General features: G+C 37.7%; 1 protein-coding gene across 7 annotated transcripts in view; it reads left to right on the top strand.

Moving 5' to 3' along the window:
• The first annotated feature begins 699 nt into the window (after window positions 1-699).
• Window positions 700-27,098, top strand: part of OCIAD1 (OCIA domain containing 1) — a 29,831-nt gene continuing 3,432 nt past the window's right edge. Inside the window, exons 1-8 of one of the 7 annotated variants that reach the window (XM_011972039.1) lie at window positions 700-907; window positions 2,275-2,337; window positions 3,054-3,134; window positions 11,964-12,017; window positions 17,700-17,747; window positions 18,792-18,927; window positions 20,671-20,837; window positions 26,071-26,223. In XM_011972039.1, coding sequence (XP_011827429.1) covers window positions 2,280-2,337; window positions 3,054-3,134; window positions 11,964-12,017; window positions 17,700-17,747; window positions 18,792-18,927; window positions 20,671-20,837; window positions 26,071-26,223 — 697 coding nt within the window. In that variant the 5' untranslated portion in view covers window positions 700-907; window positions 2,275-2,279. Of the gene's footprint in view, window positions 1,155-2,274; window positions 2,338-3,053; window positions 3,135-11,963; window positions 12,018-17,699; window positions 17,748-18,791; window positions 18,928-20,670; window positions 20,883-26,070; window positions 26,224-27,098 lie in introns of all 7 variants that reach the window. The other 6 variants (XM_011972040.1, XM_011972042.1, XM_011972041.1 and 3 more) reach the window with 6 other exon arrangements.

Genomic DNA, 27,098 nt, shown 5'->3' on the forward strand with positions numbered 1-27,098 from the left:
AGATGTGTTCATGTCCTTTGTAGGGACATAGATAAAGCTGGAAACCATCATTCTCAGCAAACTGTTGCAAGAACAGAAAACCAAACACTGCATGTTGTCACTCATAGGTGGGAAACGAACAATGAGAACACTTGGATACAGGAAGGGGAACATCACACACCAGGGCCTGTGGTGAGGTGGGGGGATGGGGGAGGGATAGCTTTAGGAGATATGCCTAATGTAAATGACCAGTTAACGGGTGCAGCACACCAACATGGCACATGTATACATATGTAACAAAACTGCACGTTGTGCACATGTACCCTAGAACTTAAAGGATAATAAAAAATAAAAAAATTACTTTCTACTACGTAGCCTCCAGGCTCGAAGAATGAAATTATCTCATAAAAGAGATAATTTATAAAGTCGCTAACTCTGAAAAAAGGGACAACAGGGGGTTCCAGAACGTCCCCGCCAGCCTGCCAGGAGAAGACTAGAGACGTGCGTCACAACAGTCCAAAGTGAAGCCTCCCCCCAACGCCCTTCCCCGCCATCCAGCGAACTGGCGGGGCGCGGTTCTTGGTCCACCGCTGTCGCCTGCGCAGTCGTAGTAAGGCTAGTGAGCGCCACGGCCTGAAAGAGAAGGGCGGAGGGACGAGTATACGCATGCGTCTGTTCCTTGGCTGCTAGCTCTTAGACCCCGCAGTGAGGTCTGACGTCATTTCCTGCCGTAAGTAGACTGTGCCTCCGGGTCGCGGTCATTTTGAGCCGCTGTCTGGGTGACTTCTTGCGGCTGTCCGCCCCCTCCCCCTCCCCGCGGTACCTTGCACTTTTCTCTCTCCCTGCCCCCTCTGGAGTCCCCCCTCCTGGCCTTCTGTCCCAGATCGCTTGGGTTCGCCTTGCCATCGCCTGCTGCTGTGGTCGGAAGGTAGGTGAGGTGCCCCAGACAGCCCCGTTGTTGCTCTCCGCGTATCCCCTCACCACCTTCGCGGCCATCCACGACTTTCGCACCTTCCGCCATTTTCCTTCCTGTGAGGGTGGACAGATCGCGCTCGGGTCTCGGCCTCCTGAGTGCCCGTGACCGCAGGAAGCGACGGAGTGCTTCTGGGGGTGTGAGCTGGGGAAGTTCGTGGTCACGGATACCTGTGGGGTTGTTGCTCAGTCTGTAACAGCAGGTGGGAGACGGACACAGTAGTGGAGGATGGAGTGCGGGAATCAGCGGTTATAGGCCGCTTAGGCTTTAATCCAGCTTTCTTTTGTGTTGAGAACTTAAAATGGTATTGTCTCAAGGGCCTTGTCAGCCCTGACAGTCTTCCTGGTGTTTCTGGGAAGGATGCTGTTATGGGAAATAAGAGGGTTTCATTTTTTCTCATACGATTGTAGGGTAAAAGTAGTTAATTCAGCAGGCTCCATCCATCCATGAATTCAGCTGACCCTTTTTATTCCTTTTCTCTATTTAAGGGATTGGCATGTAGTAGGCCCTCATGGTTTATTGACTAAATGAATTATGGAAGAGCTCACTTGCTATCCTCATTGTGCATGCCATTCCTGTTTCCATGCAAATTGTTTTTAAAATGAGAATAATCATCCGACGTAAACATTCTGTAAAATGCAGTTACTTGATCTGTTGATCTAAGTCCCAATATATGAGTTTTAAAAAACGAGCCAAATAAAAAAGATGTATATTCTTGGAATTTTTGCATTTTTTTCTTAATATTCTTGGGGAGGAAGGAAATTTGGAGATACAGAATTTGCTGTTAGTTTTACATCACAGAGAGAAGGATATGATATCCTTGTTATTCCGTAATTTTTGAGTGCCCATTTGTAGGAGAGGTTGAATGTTTCTCATTATTATTTCATTTTTTAATATGGAAACTCACAAATGACTTGAAATTTTTTTCTCTTCTATTTTGGGGAATTACCCTAATCATTGGGCATAGATTTGAGAAACAACCAAAACATACTATGTGAAAGAACCCATTTTCAGGAGGAAAAGATACGTCTGTTATTTTATTGATATCTAGATAGTAAAAAACATTATTAACTTATAAAACGCTTATGCTTTTTCAATTAAGGGACTTAACCTGAATAGTGAGTTCCAAATTAATCAGTAGGTCTGTTATTTTTTCATCTAGCTATTTATATGTGAAGTACTTAAGATATAGTAGTGTTTAGTAAATATTTGTTGATTGGTTGCTGTATAGACTAGTAGTTTTACTATATCATATGTCTTGATTTACTTTGACCTATCTAGTGATGGTTTCTAATGCTTAATATGTAATGTTTTTGATACAGGAAAAATGAATGGGAGGGCTGATTTTCGAGAGCCGAATGCAGAGGTTCCAAGACCAATTCCCCGTAACTATCTATTAAGTATTTATAATTAGAAGCACTTCCTATGTAAAGGAAATTTCACTGCCTTGAGTAACAGTGGCAGGTGGGCTGGCTTCATGGGCGTGTGCAGACAGTGCCCCATACTTGGTTTCATGTTCTAGTCTTGTTATCTTGAAATTTGTAATCATTTGGACAAGGAGTCCCACGTTTTTATTTTGCACTGGACCCAGCACATTAGGTAGCCAGTCCTGACTAGCAGATAGTAGCATTAATTCTATTTGAAGTCAAAGTTTGTTAAAAGTGTATAAGTGGCCTGGCCCGGTGGCTCATAGTAATCCCAGCACTTTGGGAGGCCAAGGTGGGTGAATCACCTGAGGTCAGGAGTTCGCGACTAGCCTGGCCAACATGGTGAAACCCCGTGTCTACTAAAATACAAAAAATTAGCCGGGTGTGGTGATGGGTACCTGTAATTCCAGCCACTCGGGAGTCTGAGGCAGGAGAATTGCTTGAACCCGGGAGGTGGAGGTTGCAGTGAGCCGAGATCGTGCCATTGCACTCCAGCTTGGGCAACAAGAGTGAAACTTTGTCTCAAAAAAAAAAAAATGCATAAGCCAGTTGTTTTATTATTTGAGTTTAAAAAAAAGTGGGTGCCACTTGTTAATATTTAGGCTAAGATAATTTTTCAGACTTAGTTTTATTGTGGATGATTTAATGTTTCCTGATTTTTCTCTGATAAAAAGACATAGGACCTGATTACATTCCAACAGAGGAAGAAAGGAGAGTCTTCGCAGAATGCAATGATGAAAGCTTCTGGTTCAGATGTGAGTTCAATTTTCTAATTAATATAATTTGATCCAAAATTTGTACCTGAAATTTTGACCTGAATGTGAACCTGAAATTATAATAACTCCGTATAGAACAAATTAGCAAACTTTTTGCATAGTGTGGTTGTTATTAAAAGAGATTGATTAAGGAAATAAAGGAATTGCACACATTTTAAAGTAATTATTTCCAGATTTTTTGTTTAACAAAACCATGAGGTAATTTTGTTGATAATAGTAATAGTTAGCATTTACTGTATGTACATGGATTATATAAAAACAATAAGCTTGATAACTATTATTACCCTCACTTTACAGGTGAAGGAATTGAGGTTTAGAGATGTTAAATGGCAACACTTAGTGTTACATAGGTGATAAATTACGATGTTTGGAGTTGAAACCAAGTCTGTCTGAAACAGATTTTACTCTTAATGCTTTTAACCATTACATAATAACAGGTTAGTTCCCATTTTATCATTGTGAAATGTTGTTATACTACCAGCTCTTGATTTCTGACTAGAAAAACGTATATATTTTTGTGTATATCAAGATTTTATTTTTTAAATACAGAGATTGTTGGAAGCAGTACCTAAAATATACTCTCACTATTGAACAAAAAATTGGTATTGTTTTACTTGGAAACTGTAGTCCTTTCAGGTAAAAAGGAGGATGAATTTTTTTGTTGTTGTTTTTTGTTTTTTTGAGGCAGAGCTTCGTTCTTTTCGCCCAGGCTGGAGTGCAATGACGTGATCTCTGCTCACTGCAACTTCTGCCTCCTCGGTTCAAGCGATTCTCCTTCCTCAGCCTTCCGAGTAGCTGGGAATTCAGGCTTGTGCAGCCACGCCCAGCAAATTTTTGTACTTTTAGTAGAGGTAGGATTTCACCATGTTGGCCAGGCTGGTCTTGAACTCCTGACCTTAGGTGATCCACCTTGGTCTCCCAGAGTGCTGGGATTATAGGCATGAGCCACTGCACCCAGCAGATTTTTTTTGAAAAAGGCAACTTGGCTGGGCACGGCGCCTCATGCCTATAATCGCAGCACTTTGGGAGGCAAAGGCAGGAGGATTGCTTGAGTCCAGGAGTTCAAGACCAGCCTGGGAAACATAGAGAGGCCTTGTCTCTACCAAAAATGAAAGAAATTAGCTGGGTGTAGTGGTAGGTAGCTGTAGTTGCAACCACTTGGGAGGCTGGGACTAAGGCAGGAGGATCCCTTGAGCTGGGTAGATAGAGGCTGCTGCAGTGAGCTATGATTACATCACTGCATTCCACCCTGGATGACAGAGCCAGACCCTGTCTCAAAGAAAAAAAAGGTCAACTTAAGCCATTAAGGAGGATGTATGTTTTCATCAGTGAGCCTGATATGTATGCTTAAAATGTGCAAGCTCTGCAAGGTACCTGTTGGGAAGATAAGTTTTATGAAAGACAGTCTTTGTCCTGAAGTAGTTTTCTTTATTTGTTTTTGTTTTTGAGACGGAGTCTCACTCTCTTTCCCAGGCTGAAGTGCAGTGGTGTGATCTCTGCTCATGTCAACATCCTCCTGGGTTCAAGTGATTATCCCACCACAGCGTCCCGAGTACCTGGGACTACAGGTGTGCGCCACCATGCCTGGCTAATTTTTGTGTTTTTAGTAGAGATGGGGTTTCACCATGTTGGCCAGGCTGATCTCGAACTCCTGATCTCAGTTGATTCACCCGCGTTGGCCTCCGAAAGTGCTGGGATTACAGGTGTGAGCCACAGTGCCCAGCCCTGAAGTAGTTTTATATGTGGTGAGACAAAACTAATATGTAAAACACTTAGAGATTAAGTGTGTAACTGTAGGAGACTTTTTAAAGAGATAAAATAATTAGAATTGACTTACTGAAATTGAAAAATTTGAATAACTTTTCACATTTTAAAACTCAAAATTTTCTCAAAATTTTACCAAATTTCAATTTGGTAAAAACTGAAGCCTCTTTCAGTTTTTCAGTTGTGTTTTTCTGTAACATAAGGTAGCATACCTGAGTTGGAAAAAGACCTTTATTTGTTAAGCAAACAATACTTTAACAACTTTATAGTAATACTATAGGCCAGGTATGGTGGCTATAATCCCAGCACCTTGGTTTTGTTTTGTTTTTTATTTTTGTAGATACTAGGTTTTGCCATGTTGCCCAGGCTGATCTTGAACCCCTGAGCTCAAGCGATCTGCCTGCCTTGGCCTCTCCAAAAGGTGGAATTTCAAGCATGAGCCAGTGAACCTGGCCCTAGCACGTTGGGTGACTGAGGCAGGAGGATCGCCTGAGACCAGCAGTTTGAGACCAGCCTTGGCAACATAGTGAGACCCTGTCCCTAACCCCCCGCAAAAAATTAAAAAAATATAAAAAAATTGATAGTAAAGAAGTGGAGAGGAAAGGTAGAGTAGCATTTGGATGAAAGGAGTAGTGAACAAAGGCAGAGTTTGCAATAACTTTATCTCTATTAGAGCCATGAGCCTGAATTGATTGGAACAGAGGTCTTTCATTGAGGATAGAACATAAAACATAATAATGAGTTAAAGATTTGATCCATTATATCGTTTAGGTTCTTGAGCAGAGGGGGATGATGTGTAAGGTTTTTTTTAAGGAAGGTTAGTTAACAGTGTGCAAGATGGGTAGAAGGGTGAGAAGTTGTACTAGGTAAAATCTGTTTTGAGCTTTTGGCAGTAACTTAGGCATATATATGTAGTCATCGATGAGATATAGTTGATTATTGTATCATTTGGACTGGAAAAGATGAGCTGGCAACGAAAGATTTTTTAAAGGACAAATAACAGGATTTTTTAAAAAGTTCGACTAAGGGGGAATGAAGGAATGGTAAGAGGGAGGTAATAACTTTAAGATAACCAGCTGAGGACACTCAATAATGATACTACTGAATAAAAGGTTCAGTTAGAAGGAGTTCTTGTTTGAAGATGAGTTTAGTTCAGACATTTTGAGTTCATGCTGCAACATTCGATTGTGGAAGATTTCTAAGCAACTAGAGATAGAAACAAAAGTATACATGAAAAATTAGTTTATTGTGGAGTTGTGTTGGTGAATTCGCCTATAAATTAAGTGTAGAGATAAAAGTGTGAAACTGTAATAGTTTCTGCCATGTGATTAATACTTAGGATTGATAGAATAAAGGATAAAGTTGGATAGTCATGGATAAGGGAACAAGTGATAATGAAAGAATCAACAAAGACCAAGAGCAGTTAGGAAGATATAGGAGCTCTGATAGAATCTTTGTCATTTTATCCTCCAATATTCAGAGACTTGCAGATGTTTCAAACTAGAAAGAACCTGAATAAGAATTAGGTGATGGTGTCCATCTTAATTTATGATGACTATGCATCTAAAACAGTTATTCTCAACTGGAAGCATAATTGGAACAAGTTGAGAATAATTGTTTTAGATGCATAGTCATCATACATTAAGGACTTCTATAAAATTTTCATGGCTCATAGAATGGGAATAGTTTTTTTTTTTTTGTTCCCGAGAAGGAGTCTCGCTCTATTGCCCAGGCTGGAGTGCAGTGGTGTGATCTCGACTCATTGCAACCTCTGCCTCCCGAGTTCAAGCAATTCTCCTGCCTCAGCTTCCCAAGTAGCTGAGATTATAGGCGCACACCACCATGCCCAGCTAAGTTTTTGTATTTTTAGTAGAGACCAGGTTTCATCATGTTGGCCAAGCTGGTCTTGAACTCCTGACCTTGTGATCTGCCCACTTTGACCTCCCAAAGTTCTGGGATTACAGGCATGAGCCACTGTGCCTGGCCAGAATGGGAAGAATTTCTTAGAGAACGTGGCTATATACTGTAGCAACAGTTTTGTTGTTTTTTTTTTTTAAATCTTTGAAGATTATATAGAGTAGATAGGATAAAATGATCTATTTTCAAGTCTTGATGACACAGGATTAAGAAAAAGACAAGTCTGATAGAGGGAGTTTGGGATTATTTTAGTGTTGGGCTAATGATTAAATAGATGCTAAGGTGTCCAGATTTATTTCTGGCTGATGAATGTATGCTGTTGCACATGTTTAATATTCTAAATAACTGTGACGGGGTTATGCCAAAAATACATTAAAGGGTAGTGAACAATGTCAGGATGCTCATGTATACCAGACTCTTAATAGTGGGACATGTGGTATATGAATAGTACAAAGCTAAGTAATTTCTGTGTATTAAAACAGATAAATCACAGATTGAAAAGACGAAAAGTGGCCAGGTGCTGTGGCTTACACCTGTAATCCCAGCATTTTGGGAGGCTGAGGCGGGCAGATCAATTGAGGTCAGGAGTTCGAGACTAGCCTGACCTATATGGTGAAACCCTGTGTCTACTAAAAATACAAAAGTTAGCTGGGCATGGTGGCAGGTGCCTTTAATTCCAGCTACTCGGGAAGCTGAGATAGGAGAATTGCTTGAACGCGGGAGGCGGAGGTTGCAGTGAGCCGAGATCGTGCCACTGCACTCCACCCTGCATGACAGAGTGAGACTCCATCTCAAAAAACAAACAAACAAAAAGACAAAAAGCATGTAATAAGGACAGGCTGAAAGACAGCTTGTTAATTTTATACCATATCTACATTACTGAGAAATTACAGCAGCCAAAAAATTACTGTATTAATAGGTAGCATTTGACTCTTAGATAACCAAGGTGTTGCATATTATAGCATCAAACATTGAAATGTAGAAGCTTGGTTGTAACCAGATGATAGGAAGTTCAATGTGTAATTATCAGAAGGATGATAATCATGCATTATGAAATTTTGTACTTTAACATTTGTACTTTCGAATTAGTCTGTGCTGTATGTGACATATTTATGCAAACAAATAATGGCATCTGTCCTACTTTGGAGAGTATCACCTCGTGACTTGATTAGAAAAAGGTGGTAAAAGCATTTACAAATTTATAAAAAAGCACTTACTAAGGTAATTTTTTATACATTTTTTAGGTCGGTTAAATATACTTATCCTGTTTTAAAATTAGACTTGTTGATCTAGGGACCGTTCTCTTTCCTTAAGATAACTTTGTTTCTATACTGACCTACGTTCCATTAATCTGAAATACAACTATGAAGGCATCTTATTTCTAGGTGCTTAAAATCATGACCCTATGCACTGACCTAAAATCACTATGTCTGTGCCCAAACACACGGGTAGGGAAGACCCTGTACATATAGGGTCAGTTTATTGCACATTCATGTTAAAATAGTTCTCAACTTCCAGAATTACTGAAAAGATGTATCATTTCCTATTTGTATCAGCTGGAGTCTATGAATAATATTTCATACATGTGTACTATTAGTTTTCAAATGATACGGTATAAGAGTGATAAGAGTATGGGCCGGGCATGGTAGCTTAAACCTGTAATCTCAGCATTTTGAGAGGCTGAGGTGGGCAGATCACTTGAAGTCAGGAGTTTAAGACCAGCCTGGCTAACATGGTGAAACCCTGTCTGTACTAAAAATACAAAAATTAGCCAGGTGTGGTGGCACATGCCTGTAGTCGCAGCTTCTTGGGATGCTGAGGCAGGAGAATGGCGTGAACTTGGGAGGCAGAGGTTGCATTGAGCCGAGATCGTGACATTGCACTCTGGCCTGGGTGACAGAGCGAGACTTCATCTCAAAAAAAATAAAAGAAAGAAAAAAGAGTATGGACTCTGGGGCCTGATTGGCTGGATTCAAATCCCAGCTCCACTCACAGTAGCTGTGAGATTTTGGGCAAGTTCCTGAGGTCTGTGTGCTACAGTTTCCTTATCTATAAAATGGGGATAACTGCCTAGCTCATGAAATTATTATAGGGATTAATGCAATTTAATTAAGTGTTGGCTATCTTTATTAAATAGCTATCAGTGTTATTGTGATTAATGAAATAAAAATTTTTATTGACTACAGTTAGGAATATAGAGTAGCTTTTTGTTACTGTGAGGGGAGAAGAGTTTAAAGAACTGTAGGAATTCTTGTACATATTGAATATAGTTCGGGACTGTGCTAACAATGTGCACTAGGTTTTGGTCAGCAGTATTATTGATTTGCCTATAGAAACAGATTATTTAACAAAACAGAAATTACATAATGTAGTGGAAAAGGCCACTGACTGGGGAGTCAGGAGACTTGGGTTCTGATCTCAGCATTACCACAAACTAACCAGCTGTGTTGCTTTGAGCAAATGACGTGTCTTTTCTGGATGTCAGTGTACTCTGATTAGAATGAGGACTAGATAATCTCTGAAGCCTCTTTCAGTCTTACCATCGTCTTTTTCTGTGACATAAAGTAGAATACCTGAGTTGGAATGAGACCTTAGGTTTACTTCATTATCCCTTATAGCATGAGAAGAAGCTATGTAAAGACATTGTGGTGAATGGCAGAACTAGTACTAGAATTTCCTCGAACAGACAATTACTCTGCATTAAATGGGGAAAGCATTATCCATTGTATAATGGATACAACTAACTCATTGCCTTTTATTCTTGTATGATTCTTCAGTGCTTCATGTTGCAATCCTTGAGTCAAGCTGGAGAAAAATGATTGCAAATTGTACTGGTGCTGTAATTAAAAGGGATTTGTCCTTTGCAAAACTTTAAATGATAATACATGAAGGCATTCTAACCAGCCAACATTAAAGAAACCGTATTTCCAGCAAAGGTAAAATCTGTTAGTAAGTAGGATAGCATGAATTCAAACCTTAGCGTTTGTGCAATTTGTGTCTGGTGGCAAAGTTAATGCCCTATTCCAAAGTGATGGATTTTAATCATGAAATCTGTGTAATAATTCAAATGTCTTAATTACTTTGGTTCTTAAATTGTCCATGTATGGTTTAGACCAGAGTTGAACAAACTAGACCATGGACCAAATCTGTTTTTGTATGCATGAGCTAAGAATTGTTTTTACATTTTTAAATGGTTAAGAGGCTGGGTGCAGTGACTCAAGCCTGTAATCCCAGCACTTTGGGAGGCCGAGGTGGGCTGATTACTTGAACCCAGGAGATCGAGACCAGCCTGGGCAACATGGCGCAACCTCATCTCTACCAAAAAAAAAAAAAAAAAAAGACAAAAAAGTAGCCGGGCATGGTGGTGCATGCCTGTTGTCCCAGCCACTTGGGAGGCTGAAGCAGGAGGATCATCTGAGCCAGCAGGTTGAGGCTGCAGTGAGATGAGATTGTACCACTGCATTCCAACCCTGGTGATAGAGTGAGACCCTGTCTAAAAAAATAAAATAAGATAAAATGGTTAAGAAATCAAAGGAGAAGAATATTTCATTACCTGTGAAAATTACATGAAATTCGTATTTTTGCATCTAAAAATAAAGTTTTGTTGGAACACAGCTATGTTCATGTGTTTTTGGATTGTCTCTGGGTGCTTTTGCTTTAAAATGGCAGTTGAGTAACTGGGACAGAGATTGGCCCACAAAACCCAAAATATTTACCATCTGGCTCTTCATAGAATGTGTTTGCCAACCTCAGGTCTGGAACAGCACCCTCCAGTGTGGCAGCCAGTAGCCACATGTAGTGATTTAACTTTAAAATAACTTACAGTGAAAGGATGTAAAGCAAAATCATAAAAGGAAAGGGAGCATGGAGGGAAATCCAGCGGAAACCAGGTCCCAAGAGTTCTCTCCCCAGGGAGAGACTTCCCAGGAAGTGTAAATTTCTCCAACAGCTAGTCATAACAATGTGTGAAGTTTTATCTACCAGGGGAACTCATTAGGGACTCAGTGCCCATGGTTTTTATTGGGGGCTGGTCACTTATGCACCCTCTGCCTAACAGGTACCAAAATTCCAGACTCCCAGAATGAAAGCAGGTGTTTGGCATGAACTGTATTTGTTCAGACAGTTTGGGCACAGTGAGCCAACACACATATCAATGGGGGGAACTGTTTATAAGTCAAGTACCAAGACCAAGTTGATCACAGGATTGGTCACTCAAAGACCAACTTTCATTATCACAAAAAATTCTGTTAGACAGTGCTGTTGTCCAGAACAGTGATTCATAGCTGTTTTTAAGTTATAATCCCCTTCAAGATTATGAGTTTTGGATTTTTCACTCTTGGTTTTAGGCATATATACAGATGTAATATTTTCATATAGTTTAAGGCGTTCACTAGTTTAGAAGAAAGAACATTAGTGTTTAAAATATATGCTTTTTAATTTTTGCCCCAGCCACCGTATGATTACGGTCAAATGTATTTTGTATTTTGATTTAGACAGTGTAATACAGAGCTTAAAAGCTTGAGATCTGGTATCAGACAGATTTTATTAGAATCTGTGACCAACCATTCAACTAGTTGTTTGGCCTTGAGCAAATTACTTAACATCTCTAAGCTTCAGTTTCCTTGTCTTTAAAAGGGTGGTAATAACATTATCTACCTTATAGAAATATGATAAAAAGTGTAATAAATGAGATAATGCACATAAGGCGCTTAGCATGATGCACAAAATTTAGTCATTATTCAGTAGTGGTTCTTGTTTGTAACTTGTTTCTTACCTCTCCCTCATTAACTTTTTCCCCTTCTGTAACTTCAGAAGTAATTTTTAGTCATTTTTACTATGTTGTCTTAATTGATGCTGTTAATGAACAGCTGGCTATTTGGAACCTAAGCCTAGATGGTTAATGAATTATATTGTTTAATATTTTGTGATGTTTTCTTAAATTTAAAATGCTCCTTTATTTTTTCCACTATGTATGCAGTACAGCTTTTAAAAATGGAAGTCTTTTTTAAAGATCTTAGTTTTGTAGTATAATTCCTAGATGGTTTTACTGATACTCATTTATCTAATGAACTTTAGACAAAATCTTTTACTTTTGTTGACGTTAACAAGGTCTTTTTCCTCCTATAGCTGTGCCTTTGGCTGCAACAAGTATGTTGATTACTCAAGGATTAATTAGTAAAGGTAAATATTTAAAATTTGAATTTATTTAGCATTTTGGATACCATGTTTGTTTTGTGGTATTTTCCAGATCTTTAGAAAAAGTAAAGGTAACAATGTATCATACTAAACACTATGTAGTAATTCATTGATGAATTTCTACAATATTAAATATTTTGTCTCTATGGACCCACTGGCTCAAATATCATGACTTGAGAATTTCTCCTGCACTAATAGCATCATTAACAACCTTCAAGAGCAAGGAAGTAACTAAACACCAGTATTAGCAGGGCAGATCTGGTCTAGGTGGGCCAATAGCAACATTATTGCCTAGGAGCTTGTTAGAATGCACATTCATGGGGATCAGGAGTCTGTGTTTTAACAAACTCCAAGTGATTCTTATATAATGATTTAAAGATCAGTAGCTCTCTAAACCAGCTTTGTCTGACCACTTGGTGGGGATGAGTGGAGGTGAGTTAGCATTATTCAAAAAATTAGAATCTCAGGGGTCTGGCAGGTAATCTATTTTTAACAAGCCACCGAGGAGACTTTCTTGTCTTAAAGTCTATTGGCTCAAATAGTACAGTGTATTCATGTGGAATTGAGTTTAGATTGAGTATTAAATGTCTTGAGTCCTGCATTTAAAATTTAGTGGAGTAAGCAGTAGAGTTGCTTATTTCATTTACTTCATGAACTATCCATCTGGTAATGGGAAGGTGTCCTGGAAAAGGATGGTGACCTTAGGATGACCTAGAGGCCTATTGCTTTAATTAACTGGCACCTTCAAAAATGTGACTTAATGATTGGAATATTTGGCCTTTTTACATTAGGATATGATGTACGATACTTAGTTTTGACACAATTAGTTGATAAAAGTAGTTTTGGAGGCAAATGAGAGGATTTTTTTGGGTAAAAATTTGTTTAAGGAACTTCTGAAGAACTTTATTACAATACAGTACCATGACAAAAATCTTAAACATAGAAGCAAGTCAAGATATATGCATTTATATGTCCTTAAGACTAAGCTGTTTTATAGACTGAGATTGGTTCTGTATTGTGAGAGAGAAAAAAACACTTGAATTACATTTCTTTGTAGGAAAAAGTGGCACAGGGATGAAATTACAGTGTTTATTATTGTTCTGCTTCTTTTATCTGTTTTAATCCAGTGTGTCTTTTAATAATGATTGGAGCTAAGTATGCAGAAGGTTATACAAAAGAAATGTAATAGCTGCTAGTAGTTCACTGGAGGAAACAAGTAGATGTGAACATACGTTGAAGCAAATAGAAAATTTAATTACATACTTAATACGCTACTAAATTGTATAGTAGAGACTCTAAGAGTTGTAGGTGTTCAAAGAAGAAAAATCTTTGTAGGGCTGTTGTAATCAAGGAAAGTTTCTTGAAAGAAGTAAATTTTGAAGGATGGGCAGGATTTAGATTAAAAGAGAAGAAAGAACATACCAGGAAGGAGGGACCTGATGATCAAGACAAATAGGCATGACTATTAGGAGAGGCAATCAAGACTGAACTGAAAAGACAGAATCATTCAGGGAGGAGTGAAAACTCCATTAAATAGCTGAAGTAGAGCCAGGAGAAATTATAATTTGGATTAGGTTATGAAGAGGAGAAAGTTTTTTAGAGATTTTGGGTTTAGGTGCAGTTGAAGACTTTGGGCTACTTGAAGGTATGGTAGAAGTGACATTGGGAGGCCGAGTCAGGTGCATCACGAGGTTAGGAAATCGAGACCATCGTGGCCAACATGATGAAACCCCATCTCTACTAAAAATACAAAAACATTAGCCAGGTGTGGTCACGTGTGCCTGTAGTCCCAGCTGCTCAGGAGGCCGAGGCAGGAGAATCGCTTGAACCCAGGAGGCGGAGGCTGCAGTGAGTCGTGATGGGGCCACTGCACTCCAGCCTGGGCAACAGAGTGATACTCTGTCTCAAAAAAAAAAGGTAAAAATTGGGAGAGACTTTAAGAAAAGAATTTGGAACCCACCAAGGCATTTTGCATTTAATCATAATCCCTGACATTTTGTACAGTGGTCCTTTTGTATCTGTGTGAATTGGTTCCAGGACCCTCCAGAGGATACCAAAATCCACGATAGCTTAAGTCTCATATAAAATGGCCTAGTAAAGTTTACATGCATATCTGCCTGTATACTTTAAATCATCTCTAGATTACTTACAATACCTAAGACTATGTAAACACTATGTAAACAGTTGTTATATTGTATTGTTTAGGGAATAATGACAAGATAAAAGTCTGTACATGTTTAGTATAGATGCAGTTTTTTTTTTCCTGAATATTTTCTATCCACAGTTGGTTGCAGAACGTGTGCATACAGAGGGCTGCCTGTATCTCCTTTCATTCACAGTTTGTCATACTCCACGTGGTCTTAGATGTTCCCTCTGTTTCTTCCTGATCTACCAAAACCATTTAAACATGCTCAGGTCTCCTCTAACTTGAGAACATTAAAAAAAAAAAAAAAATCCTCCCTCATTTCTTTTTCCACCTACTCCCAACTGCCTCATATTTGAAGCCAGAGCCAGACTTCATGAATGAGCACTTCACTTTTTACTTCATTTAACCCATTGCAGTCAGTGTGAGACTATCCATATATTCTACGATTTATAAGTTCAAAAGTTCAAAAACAAACAACCTGTTTGTTGCTTACATATGATGGACAGTTTTTGTTCTTGACCAACATTATATAACTTTAACCAGTTTTTCTTGAAATAGTCTATTCTGTTGGCTTCCATGATGGCATATTCCTAAGATTTTTCTCCTACCTCAGGCGATTCCTCCATTGTTTCATGTTTTTTGAGTGTCTGATATGTACTATACATTGTTGTATAGAACTAAACAACAAAAATTCATGACCTCTTGGTGCTTACATTCTTGTATGGGTTTTTTTGTCTACTTGTTTTGGAAATGTTGGTATTATTATATTCTGGATATAATATATAATATGGATGACCCTTCTATAGGCTCCTCAAACAGTACTCATCATTTTTCACAAAACCAATTCCTCCTTTCCCTTCATGACTGAGTGGCATTAGTACTACCCAGGAGACTGGGACATTATCCTTCACATCTATCCCTTATCTGCCTTGTCCAATTAATGTCTTTTAGCTCTTAAATGTCTTTATTAACTATCTACCTTCATCTGTACTGCTACTATAATTAACACAACCATATGTCACAAAGAGTATTGCATTAACCTTCAACAAATCTGTTTGCTTCCATTCTTGCTACTTCTCCTTAGGAAAATAAGCTATTTCTAGCACCTGACTGAGGGCATACATAGTGCACATAGTACTCAAATATTTGAGGGGATGGATAGCAACTGTGACACTATTCTCTTTGTCTTAACTCTCTCTCTAGATTGTAAATTCCATGAGAGTAAAGAGTGTGTCTTGTTTCCTGTTAATATCCAATATTTAGTGCCTTTATGTTGGAAGTGGTCTATATGGTGACAATATGAAGGAACAACTTTTTAATGTAAAAATAGAGATATATTCTTACCATCTTCCTTTTCCTGTTATCATCCCAGTGGTATAAATGAAGAAACTGAGGCTAAAGGCACAGATTAGTTGTCTGTTTTTGTACTTTAATTACATGAAATCACACACTGAAGTATTCTTTTATGTAAGTTCTTTCACCATAGTGAGATTTATCTAGTATTATGCTGAAACTGGTTTGTACTGGCTCCTGAGAATTGGTTGTTAAATTTTCAGGAACTTTGGCAAGCTGATTTTTAAAGTGTTGGTAGTTGGCCGGGTACAGTGGCTTATGCCTGTAATCCCAGCACTTTGGGAGGCCAAGGCAGGCGGATCATGAGGGCAGGTGATTGAGACCATCCTGGCCAACATGGTGAAACCTTGTCTCTACTAAAAATATAAAAAATCAGCTGGCATGGTGGCGCGTGCCTGTAGTCCCAGCTACTTGGGAGGCTGAGGCAGGAGAATTGCTTGAACCCAGGAGGCGGAGGTTCCTGTGAGCTGAGATGGCGCCACTGCACTCCAGCCTGGCGACAGAGCGAGACTCATCTGAAAAAAAAAAAAGAATTGGTAGCTTTACACCATGGAAACTGACAAACATTAAAATTAGAGCTTTTTATAGGGAGTGCTGGTTTACCAGCACATCATTGCACTTAACCATGTTGTTGCATGTAGTTGCCATATAGTTTTCCTCTGTGTGAATACACCAGTTTATCTGTCTGAACTGTACATTGATAATCGGTAGTTTTCAGTTTTCACTGTTACAATTAGTTCTGCCAAGAATATGGTGCCTTTTGATAGACATTTTGCTGGGTCATAGCTTTTGTATATATTTATTTAGCTTTAGTAGATATTACCAAACTGTAGACCAATTTATACTCCTACATTCTCACCAACACTAGCTATTTTTATGTCTTATGTTTTAGCCGTTGTGGTAAATGAACACAAATATTGATTGCATTGTGGCTTGAATTTGTAGTTCCCTGTGACCAATTAAGTTGAAGACCTTTTCATTTGTTTATACTTCATTTCAGCATATCTGTTTTTGTGAAGTATCTGTTTAAGTCTCTTAACCATTTTTCCATTGTATTGTCTTTTTTCCTATTGGTTTTGTGAGACTTCTCTGTATATTTTGGAACTGAGTCTTTTCTCAGATATAGATATGGTGATTATTTTTTCCCCACTGTGTTTAACTGTAGTTTTCAGTGTTAATAGAGTCCAATTTATCAGGTTTCTTCTTTCTAATGAGTGCTTTTTGTTGACTCTTTAAGATCTTTGTCTACTCCAAGGATACAAAGATGGTCTCATGCTTTCTTCTGTAAAATTTTTAAAAAAAATCTTTCATATTTAAATTTTTAAGCCATCTGGATTATTGTTCGATGTAGGATCAAGGTACATTTTCCCCTGTTAATGGATATGAATTGACCCAGCAGTGTATTTGAAAAAACTATGCTGCAGTGTTGTCTTTCTCATAAATCAAGTGTGCAGGTGTGGATCTGTTTCTGGACTCTTGGTTTTGGTCAGTTTACCTGTTCTTGTACTTAATACCAGACTTTCTTAATTACTACAGCTTTATCATGTAGATATTGCTATCTGGTGGTAGTCAGTTCTATAATATGATTCTTCAGTGTTGCCTTGGCCCTTTGTGTTCCACATGACTCTTAGAATAAACTCTTCAATTTTTGTGAAACTTTGATTTTAACTGGAATTGCATTGTATTTATAGGTGAAGTTATGGAGAATTGCCATCTTTAGAATATTGAGTCTTTCAATTCTCAGTAAGTTTTATAACTTTCAGTGTAGAGATCTTTCATATCTTTCATTAGATTTGTTCCTAGGCTTCGAGTGTTTTTTTTGGTGCTATAATTAATTCTGTCTTGTAAAAAACGTTTGTTTTTTTGGTTTGTTGTTGTTATAAATGGTTTTTCATGCACACACACACACACACACACATATATTTGGTCTATTGACCTTATATCAAGTGATCTTTCTAAATTTACCTGTTCTAATACTTTGTAGAGTCTTTTGGATTTTGTCATATTTCTGTTGATACTGAATTCATTTGGTTTTCCCTATTAAACAGTCTAGGATTCTCTAGGGTCATGGAAGAAGCTAATGTTGTAAGATTATATTTAAAGATAGCCTTTACTGATTTTTCTTTCTCTAACAATGTTACTAAGAAATACTTAACTCTTTTCTTTAGGAATACTTTCAAGTCATCCCAAATATGGTTCCATCCCTAAACTTATATGTAAGTATAAACAACATTGTAGTTTTCATAGCTTTTTAAAACTTAAATAAAATTATTTTATCAAATATTTTATCATGTCTTACTCATATTAGTTATGTGGTTACGTGCTGTGATAAATCAGTTTGTTAAAGCATTTCATTAAGTGGATTACTTGGATATTTTATTGTTAGCATAAAAAATCATTAGTTGAAATAGGCAATTTTTGTGTCTTTATAATGTAATAGAGCTATTAATTTAAATTTATTTTGTAAGGATAAAGTATTTGAAAATAAATTTTTGGTCTGTCTATGGGGAAAGAAAGTTGTGCACATATTCTGATTAATCAAAGTATATTTAAAATTAAGCTTAATTTTAAAAAGAAATCTCTCTAATTTACATTTTAATATGTAAATAAGCATAACTTATTTACACATTGCAATAAAGTTAATAGAAAAAGAAGCTACATTGCTCTTCAAAAGAAGTACCTGAGGCTTTTCATGAGTCTTTGAGGTTAGCCTTTCTTTTGTATTGGAAACTCATGTGATGCAGTAATTGCCACGTTTAGGTTATGGTTAGTAATTTATTACTTTAAGGGATTTGTTGCACCTAATTTTATTTTAAAACAATCTTGTGAAAATGGCTGTGCACATGATTTTCTGTTTTATAGGAAAATAATGGCCTAAATCCTTGTGATCTAGTTCTGTTTATTTAGAACTAGAAATAAATAAATGTTTGGATGCTTTTATTTCTTATCCATTCCTCTTCTCATTATACCTTTACTAAATCTTTCCTATATATTTTACAAAGTAATTAGTATACCGTATTTGATTTATTTATAGCAACTTTATTTTGGCACACTTTTTTTTGGAAACTGAATTATATCCATAGACTCTGTCTATGAACTCTGATCTGATTTAGTTTTGGTTTCCTCTACCATTATTTCAGGAAATCTCAGTCTTTCTAAACCAAAGACATATTTAGAATCACACTCAATTTTTGTTTTAGAAAATACTTTTGTCTGAAAGGCACATTCAGTTACACTTTTTGTTTGATTTTACAAATAAGTTGCTTGTATCATGGGATACTTTGCTGGAAAACTTTCTTATGTGAAAACTTGCCAAGAGAAATTCAAGAACCTTGAAAATTCCCCCCTTGGAGAAGCTTTACGATCAGGACAAGGACGACGATCTTCACCACCTGGGTAGGCCAGATTCTGATCTTTACTTAAGATTTTTAATTTTTAAGAAACAACTAGATGTTGTTATAACTCACGGCCCAAAAACATTGCCTGAAGGACCACTGGATACTTGCCATTTGCTGTAGGCTAAAAGTAGTTTGTTTCAAAAATTGGAGCAAGACATGCCACCATTTATTTATTTATGAATGAATGAATGAATGAATGAATGATGAGGCCTCCTTCTGTTGCGCAGGCTGGAGTACAATGGCATTATCCTAGCTCACTGCAGCCTCGAACTCCTGGGTTCACAAGGCCCTGCTGCCTCAAGCTCCCGGAGTAGCTAGGAATACAGGCGTGAGCCCCTGCACCCAGCTAATTAAAGAAAATTTTTTTTATAAAGATGGGGGTCTCACTATGTTGCCCAGGCTGGTCTTGAACTACTGGGCTCAACTGATCCTCCTGCTTCGGCTTCCCAAATTGTTGAGATTAAAGGTTTGAGGCACTGTGCCTGGTTCTTCATTTTTGTTTTGTTTGGTTTTGAGACAGTTTCACTCTGGCTCCCAGGCTGTGAGTACAGTGGCATGATCTCGGCTCACTGTGACCTCTGCCTCCTGGACTCAAGTGATCCTCCTCCCTCAGCCTCTGGAGTAGCTGAGACCACAGGCATACACCACCACACCTAGCCAATTTTTTGTATTTTTTATAGAGACAGGGTTTTACTGTTTTTCCCAGGCTGATCTCAAACTCCTGCGCTCAAGCAATCTGCCCCACTTGACCTCCCAAAGTGCTGGGATTACAGGCGTAGTGAGCCACTGCATCTGGCCTTCATTGTTTTAAATATAGAGTTGTATCATACTGGGAGTACATGTTCTAGAATAAAGGATTTTATCTTGATTCAATTTGGCAGACCTTTGGTTACTATAGTTTGGACTTTTATTTTGAATTCCCAAATCTTATCAATCCCATCCATCTCTTAACAGATTTCAACTTTTCATTTTAGTGCTTCTTAAACAGATAGGCAGGCAATGTAATCCCCATGAGAGAGAATTACTTGTATCTGCTTTAGCAAATTAGTGTTTATATAGATTCTTAGCTGTGACATTACCTTCTCAATTGACATGGGAAATGAACATGGTTATTGAAATTAGACCTGATTTAAAGTGCTTTTTCTTTCCAAGAACTTTCAAACATATTAAAATTATCTTGAAAGGCTAATAGTTAGAAAGTTGAGTATACATTTCCTATTTTTCTATATTAACAGCGACCGCTTTTAAGATGTATAAGTGGGTCAGGACTTTTTAAAAGTATTTTGTTGGCAGAAAGACCAGACCTCATTTTACTGTTTATAAATAACTGTGTTAAAAGTTATTTCGAAGCCAGATGCGTGGCTCATGCCAGTAATCCCAGCACTTTGGAAAGTTGAGGCAGGAGGGTTGCTTGAGCCCAGGAGTTTGAGACCAGCCAGGGCAATATAGTGAGACCTCATCTCTACAAACGACCAAGTAGTGACGCATGCCTATAGTCCCTCCTACTTGGGAAGCTGAGGTAGGAGGATCACTTGAGCCTAGGAAGTGGAGATTGCAATAAGCCAAGACTGCACCACTGCACTGTAGCCTGGGTGACAGAGTGAGACCCTGTCTCAAAAAAAAAAAAAAAATTTATATGTATATATAGTTATGGAAATAAGATATATGAAAGAAGTTATTTTAACACTTCTTTAAGATATAGGCAGTGACTTATATTTCTTAATATGATTTTCATTTACAGGCACTATTACCAGAAGTCAAAATATGACTCAAATGTGAGTGGTCAATCATTTGTGACATCCTCAGCAGCAGACAACATAGAAATGCTTCCTCATTATGAGCCAATTCCATTCAGTTCTTCTATGAATGAATCTGCGCCCACTGGTATTACTGATCATATTGTCCAAGGTAGAAACTTCTCTTGAAATGAATTTCAACATTTTATGGTCCAACGTATGTATAAACTTTATTTGATGACCTTTTCTGCTGGATATCACCTGTGTGTTCTACCATCAATCATCAACCTAACCTCAGCATGTTTGTTCATTTGTTTCTTCATTCATTCAACTTTTCTTGAGGACCAGTAGATGTTGAGGACTCTGCTAGTCGTGGAAGAAGATGAATAACTCTTGGTTCTTGTGCCTGAAAAACTCTCAGTCTGTTAGAAGATACAGAAATACAAGGATAAATTACTAGTATGTCCCAGTAATTGAAAATACTAAGGCAAGCTTAGTGGAATAGTGAAGAAGAAATGATAAATCATGTCCAGGAAGTAGAGGCTCCAGGAACGATTTAAAAAGGTTACATTTGATAGGCTGGATCTTAAAGGCTTTCAACTTTCTTGTCTATAATATAAGAAAGAGCTGTTGTCAAGTGAGAAAATCCATGTGAAAATGTTTTGTGAAGTTTGTAAATACTAGCTTTGAAGATCACACATATAAGTGCAACAACATCAATTTTGGATTAAGGCTTGGATTTGACTCATGATTGACATTTGCTAGCTATGTGACCTTGTAAAACTACTACTACATTATAATAATATAGTAATATTATTATAACTACTTTATAATCCTTTCAGTTTCTTGATCAGTTGAATGGAGATGATAATAACCTCTCTTAATGAACTGTTGGAATTAAATGAAATAATCAGAGGCAATGCCTGGCAAATAATAGACTCAAAAAACTTTAGTTTCTTTCCTTCAGTCTAGTCTGTAGTGTAAGATGAGGAATTAGAAACAGGAAATACAGGTCTATAATTCTTTATCGAAAATCCTGAAATTCAAAAAGGTTTAAGCCAAGTTTTCTTTTTTTTTTTCTTTGAGACAGAGTCTTGCCCCGTCGCCCAGTCTGGGCTGCAGAGGTGCGATCTTGGCTCACTGCAGCCTTCGTCCCCCGGCTTCATGCCATTCTCCTGCCTCTGCTTCCTGAGTAGCTGGGACTACAGGTGCCTGCCACCACGCTTGGCTAATTTTTTGTATTTTTAGTAGAGATGGGGTTTCACCGTGTTAGCCAGGATGGTCTTGGTCTCCCGACCTCGTGATCCACCCACCTTGGCCTCCCAAAGTACTGGGATTACAGGCGTGAGCCACCGCACCCAGCCTGTTTTTGTTTTTTAATAATTAAACTGATAATAAAATCTGACCTGAATTCATTTAGCAGAATACCCTGACCTAAATTCACATAAGTTATATAAATGTAGACTTTATTTACTTTGCCAGATAAGATTTTTCCATTAATGTGTTTGCTTACTCATTTCTGTCCTAAACCTCTGAATGGATGGATATTAAGTAATATAAGGGGTATTTACTATAGTATTTTTCTAAAATCTCAAACTGAATTGTGAAACATATTGGACCCCAAGGTTTCGATAAGGGATTATGGACCTTTGTAGAGTATACTCTTTAAATTTTAAAAGATTAGAGGGAAAGAAGTTAAAGGGGGGGGGGGTATACAGTGGAAAGGGAGAAGTTGATTATAGATCAGAGAAGGTTCTAGAGAATGCAGAAGGGGTTCTAGGTAGGTCAGAATATAGAGTAGCCACTAGCCATATGTGGCTATTTAAATTAATTAAAAATAAATGAAATTTAAAGTTCAATTTCTCAATTGCTCTGGTAGCATTTCACTTGCTCAACAGTCGTATGTGCTAGTGGCTACCATGTTAGTGCCAATATAGAACATTTTCATCATTGCAGAAAGTTATGTTGGACAGCACTACTTCAGAGCAAAAGTCGGGGCAAAGGGGTGAGTATTACCCTTGTATTAAGGAAGAGACAGGAAAGAATGGAAGTTCAGATGATTAAAGAGTTTGGATGAAAGTTACTGAGAGCTTCTTAATCCTCAACTCTGATTTTTTATTTTTTTCTTTAATGGTTGGAAGCAAAGGCATCAAATTAGTCAGAAAAGGAAGGAAGGGAATGGGCAGATTAGGAGAGAATGGCTAAAGTCACTATCTTATCTCCAAAGGCAGCTGTCCTTGTTCCTCACTGTGTCTCATTTAACCAGTCTGAAGTTCAAATCCATTATTCTTGTACAATAGTCCCCCCTTATTCATGGGGGATAAGTTCGAAGACCCCTCAGGATGCCTGAAACCTCAGATATTACCAAATCCTTTATGTTCTATGTTTTTTTTTATCTAGATGGCTACCAAGTTACTAATAGGCAATATAGTGTAGACAGTGTGGATATGCTGGATAAAGGGATGATTCAAGTCCTGGATGGACCAGAGTGGAACCTCACAAGATTTTATCACACTACTCAGAACAGGGTGTAATTTAAAACTTATGAATTGTTTATTTCTGGAATGTTCCATTTAGTATTTTCAGACTATGGTTGACTGCAGGTAACTGAAACCCTGGAAAGCAAAACCACAGATAAGGGGGCACTACTGTATTCTAGACATGCACTAACTCCTTGTAATGACTTGCATCCTTCCCACCATTTGCATTAGGAAATTCTGTTATATAGTTTCTTTTCCATACAAAAGCCAACAAACAAAAAGCCCTTTGGTATCTACCCACAGACTACTTAGCAAGGCCATGTCTTAATATTATTTTATGCCTTCCACAGCAGCCATCCATCCATCCACTGCTCTGTCTTCTGACCCACTTTTCTAGAGAAAATCAAAGTGGCTACTTTTTTACTGCTCTCCACATGGGCCAGCAGTGGCCTGCTTTTGCTTTGTCCCAGATGCTGTCCTCCCTTACCATGGCATCTTCTTTGGTTTAAGTCCTACTTTAGTTCTGCTTTTTTTTTTTCCAGGAATTCAGAGAGTTATTAATCTTTTAAAATAGCAAGCACTTCTTCGTTGCTGTTAGGAGACTTAGAGTTTATTACAGTTACATTTAAATCAGTACTACTTTACATTTTTCATTTTTTAGTCCTTCCAGTTCTTTATAACCTTCTCAAAATAGTAAATCATGTTCTCTCCACAATGTGGAAAATTCTCTTCTGTCTTCTTCTGTCTGATTTATATTTTCATTATTTGTTCCAGAATTTTATAACAGTAAAATATTTTTTATAAGAAAAAGTATTAGACCTGGAAGGAACTTCAGAGATCATCTACTCGAACTACCATATTAAACAATTGAGAAAACCAGGATTCAAAGAAGCTTAGTGATTTGCCCAAGGAGATTTCCTAATTGTCAGCAGAGTGGGGTTAAGAACCCAAGGTTCCTGAAGTACCCACAATTTCCTTCAGAATTAATATAACATATATGGTGAAGGGAAGTGAGTTCAGTAATTACTTATTACTGAATAAGTAATAAGTAATACTTATGCACTTATGCGAAGTGTTTTAATCCCAGTATAAGGTTGCAATATTTTTCTTTACATTCTTTTTTTAGTAAGAAAAATTTAGTTTTGAACCATCATATAATAATACAAGAACTAATTAGGAGAAATTTAAATCCTCTTTGCTTTATATCAGTACAGTATATATTTGTTTAGCAGAATAAAAGTTTATGGTTGAAAACGGCTGAGTGCAGTGGCTCATGCCTGTAATCCCAGCACTTTGGGAGGCCGAGGCAGGTGGATCCCCTGAGGTCAGAGTTCAAGACCAGCCTGACCAATATGGCGAAACCCCGTCTCTACTAAAAATACAAAGTTAGCTGGGCATAGTGGCACATGCCTGTAATCCCAGCTACTCAGGAGGCTCAGGCAGACGAATCACTGGAACCTAGCAGGCGGAGGTTTTGGTGAGTCAAGATCGCGCCACTGCGCTCCAGCCTAGGCAACAGAGTGAGACTCTGTCTTAAAAAGAAAAAAAAGAAAGCTTATGGTTGAAAACATTATTTAATGTATAGTTATGTTGCTTAGAAAATTCTAATTATTCACTGGAATCTTACCTTTGAGTTCTAAATAAGTATCACAAAAATTAGTTTTTAAAAAATTAATATTAAAATTATATGCCCAATTTATATGTCTCATTGAAAACATCTTTGAAAAATAGTACCTTTGGTGTGGTATGTGCTATGTAAGACTTTGTAAGTTAAATAGTTGTTCACTGAATGTTAGCAGCTTTTTTTTTTTGATGTTCATATGGCCTTTGTTGCTGTTTATAAACTTTACAAACTGTGTTCACTATTTGATCCTGTCAACCAATATTAGGAGGAACCACTGCATTATATTTACATTTGACTCTATGATAATATGTAATATTCACATTTTGACTCTCTGGGAGAAATAAAGAATAAATGTTAGTTCCCAGGCCAAAATAACAGTTGATACTTTCTTCTGCATTAATGTTGCATCTTTTAGACCAGAATGAAAACAATACATATTCTGATTAAAGGCTATGTTTTATACTTTTCAAGTAATTATTTTCAACTTTTTTTTTTTTTTGGAGACAGATTTTTGCTCTTGTTGCCCAGGCTGGAGTGCAATGGCGCGATCTCGGCTCACTGCAACCTCCTCGTCTCTGGTTCAAGTGGTTCTACTGCCTCACCCTCCTTAGTCTAGGATTACAGGCGTGTGCCACGACACCCAACTAATTTTGTGTTTTTAGTAGAGATGGGGTTTTTTCGTTGGCCAGGCTGGTCTCGAACTCCTGATCTCAGGTGACCTGCCCGCCTCAGCCTCACAAAGTGCTGGGATTATAGGCGTGAGCCATTGTGCCTGGCCTGTTTTCAAGTATTTTTGTTTAAATTTCATAAAATGGTAAAATAAATGATTTTTGAAAATAGCTGGAGTTGTTTTCATAGAGTCTGTGGTTATAGGACTATTTAAGTATATATTGAGTAAAATCTGTACTATGTCAAGTGTTATTCAGTTGTCACTAGTAGAATATCTTTCTCTTTTAATTCTGTATACAGTATGACTAACTCCAGTTTAAAACACTGGTATTTTAATGAGTTTAAATTGTACGGTTATATATTATGATACCTATTTTTCTTCTGGCTGTGGTTTAGTTTTTAAAATCTTTGATGTCCATTTTAATTTTTAGAAATAAAAGCTTAAAAATATAGGTGGAAGTAGATTTCAGTTTGATAATTATCTTGGTGAAAGTATAGTACCTGTGAAATGGTGGTAATAATTTGATTCTTTATACTATTTTGATTGTAGGTAAGGAGCATTTGTAAAATTTAGTTGCTTTAGAGTTATACAAATCCTTTTATTACCATTTATTAACTGTTTGTTGTTTTAGGACCTGATCCCAACCTTGAAGAAAGTCCTAAAAGAAAAAATATTACATATGAGGAATTAAGGAATAAGAACAGAGAGTCATATGAAGTATCTTTAACACAAAAGACTGACCCCTCAGTCAGGCCTATGCATGAAAGAGTGCCAAAAAAAGAAGGTATGATAGTTTAGTCTGAATCACTTTACTGTTTAGGATTGGAAACTAAAACATTACTTTAAAACAGTACTATAAAAAATTAATTAATATGTGATTTAACTCTTCAAGCAGTTAACTAAAGTAAAATATTTTTAAAATAGTACTTTACAGTTATCTGTTCTTCCTCTTTTTTTTTTTTTTTTTTTTTTTTTTTTTGAGACGGAGTCTTGCTCTTGCTCTGTCGCCAGACTGGAGTGCAGTGGCACGATCTTGGCTCACTGCATCCTCTGCCTCCTGGGTTCAAATAATCCTCCTGCCTCAGCCTCCCAAATAGCTGGGACTACAGGCGCCTGCCACCACGCCCAGCTAATTTTTTGTATTTTTAGTAGAGACGGGTTTTCACCATGTTGGCCAGGATGGTCTCGATCTTTTGACCTCATGATCCACCTGCTTCAACCTCTCAAAATGCTGGGATTACAGGCGTAAGCCACTGCACCCGGCCAGTTCTTCCATTTTTAAGGTGTTCCAAAAGCCATTTTGTGTTAGAAAATACTGAAGTCAAGGCCAGGGGCAGTTTCTCATGACTGGAATCCTAGCACTTTGGGAGGCCAAGTTGGGTGTATCACTTGAGGCCAGGAATTGGAGATCAGCATGGCCAGCATGGTTGAAACGCTGTCTCTACTAAAAAAAAAAAAAAAAAAAAAAAAAAAAAAAAAAAATACAAAAAAAGGTATGGTGGTGCATGCCTGTAATCCTAGCTACTCGGGAGGCTGAGGCAGGAAAACTGCATGAACCCAGGAGGCAGAGGTTGCAGTGACTGACAGCACGCCACTGCGCTCCAACCTGGATGATGGAGAGAGGCTCTGTGTCCAAAAAAAAAAAAAAGAAAATAATGA

This window comes from Mandrillus leucophaeus, unplaced genomic scaffold (genome assembly GCF_000951045.1).
Source record: "Mandrillus leucophaeus isolate KB7577 unplaced genomic scaffold, Mleu.le_1.0 Scaffold1262, whole genome shotgun sequence".
NCBI classification, from domain to species: Eukaryota; Metazoa; Chordata; class Mammalia; order Primates; family Cercopithecidae; genus Mandrillus; species Mandrillus leucophaeus.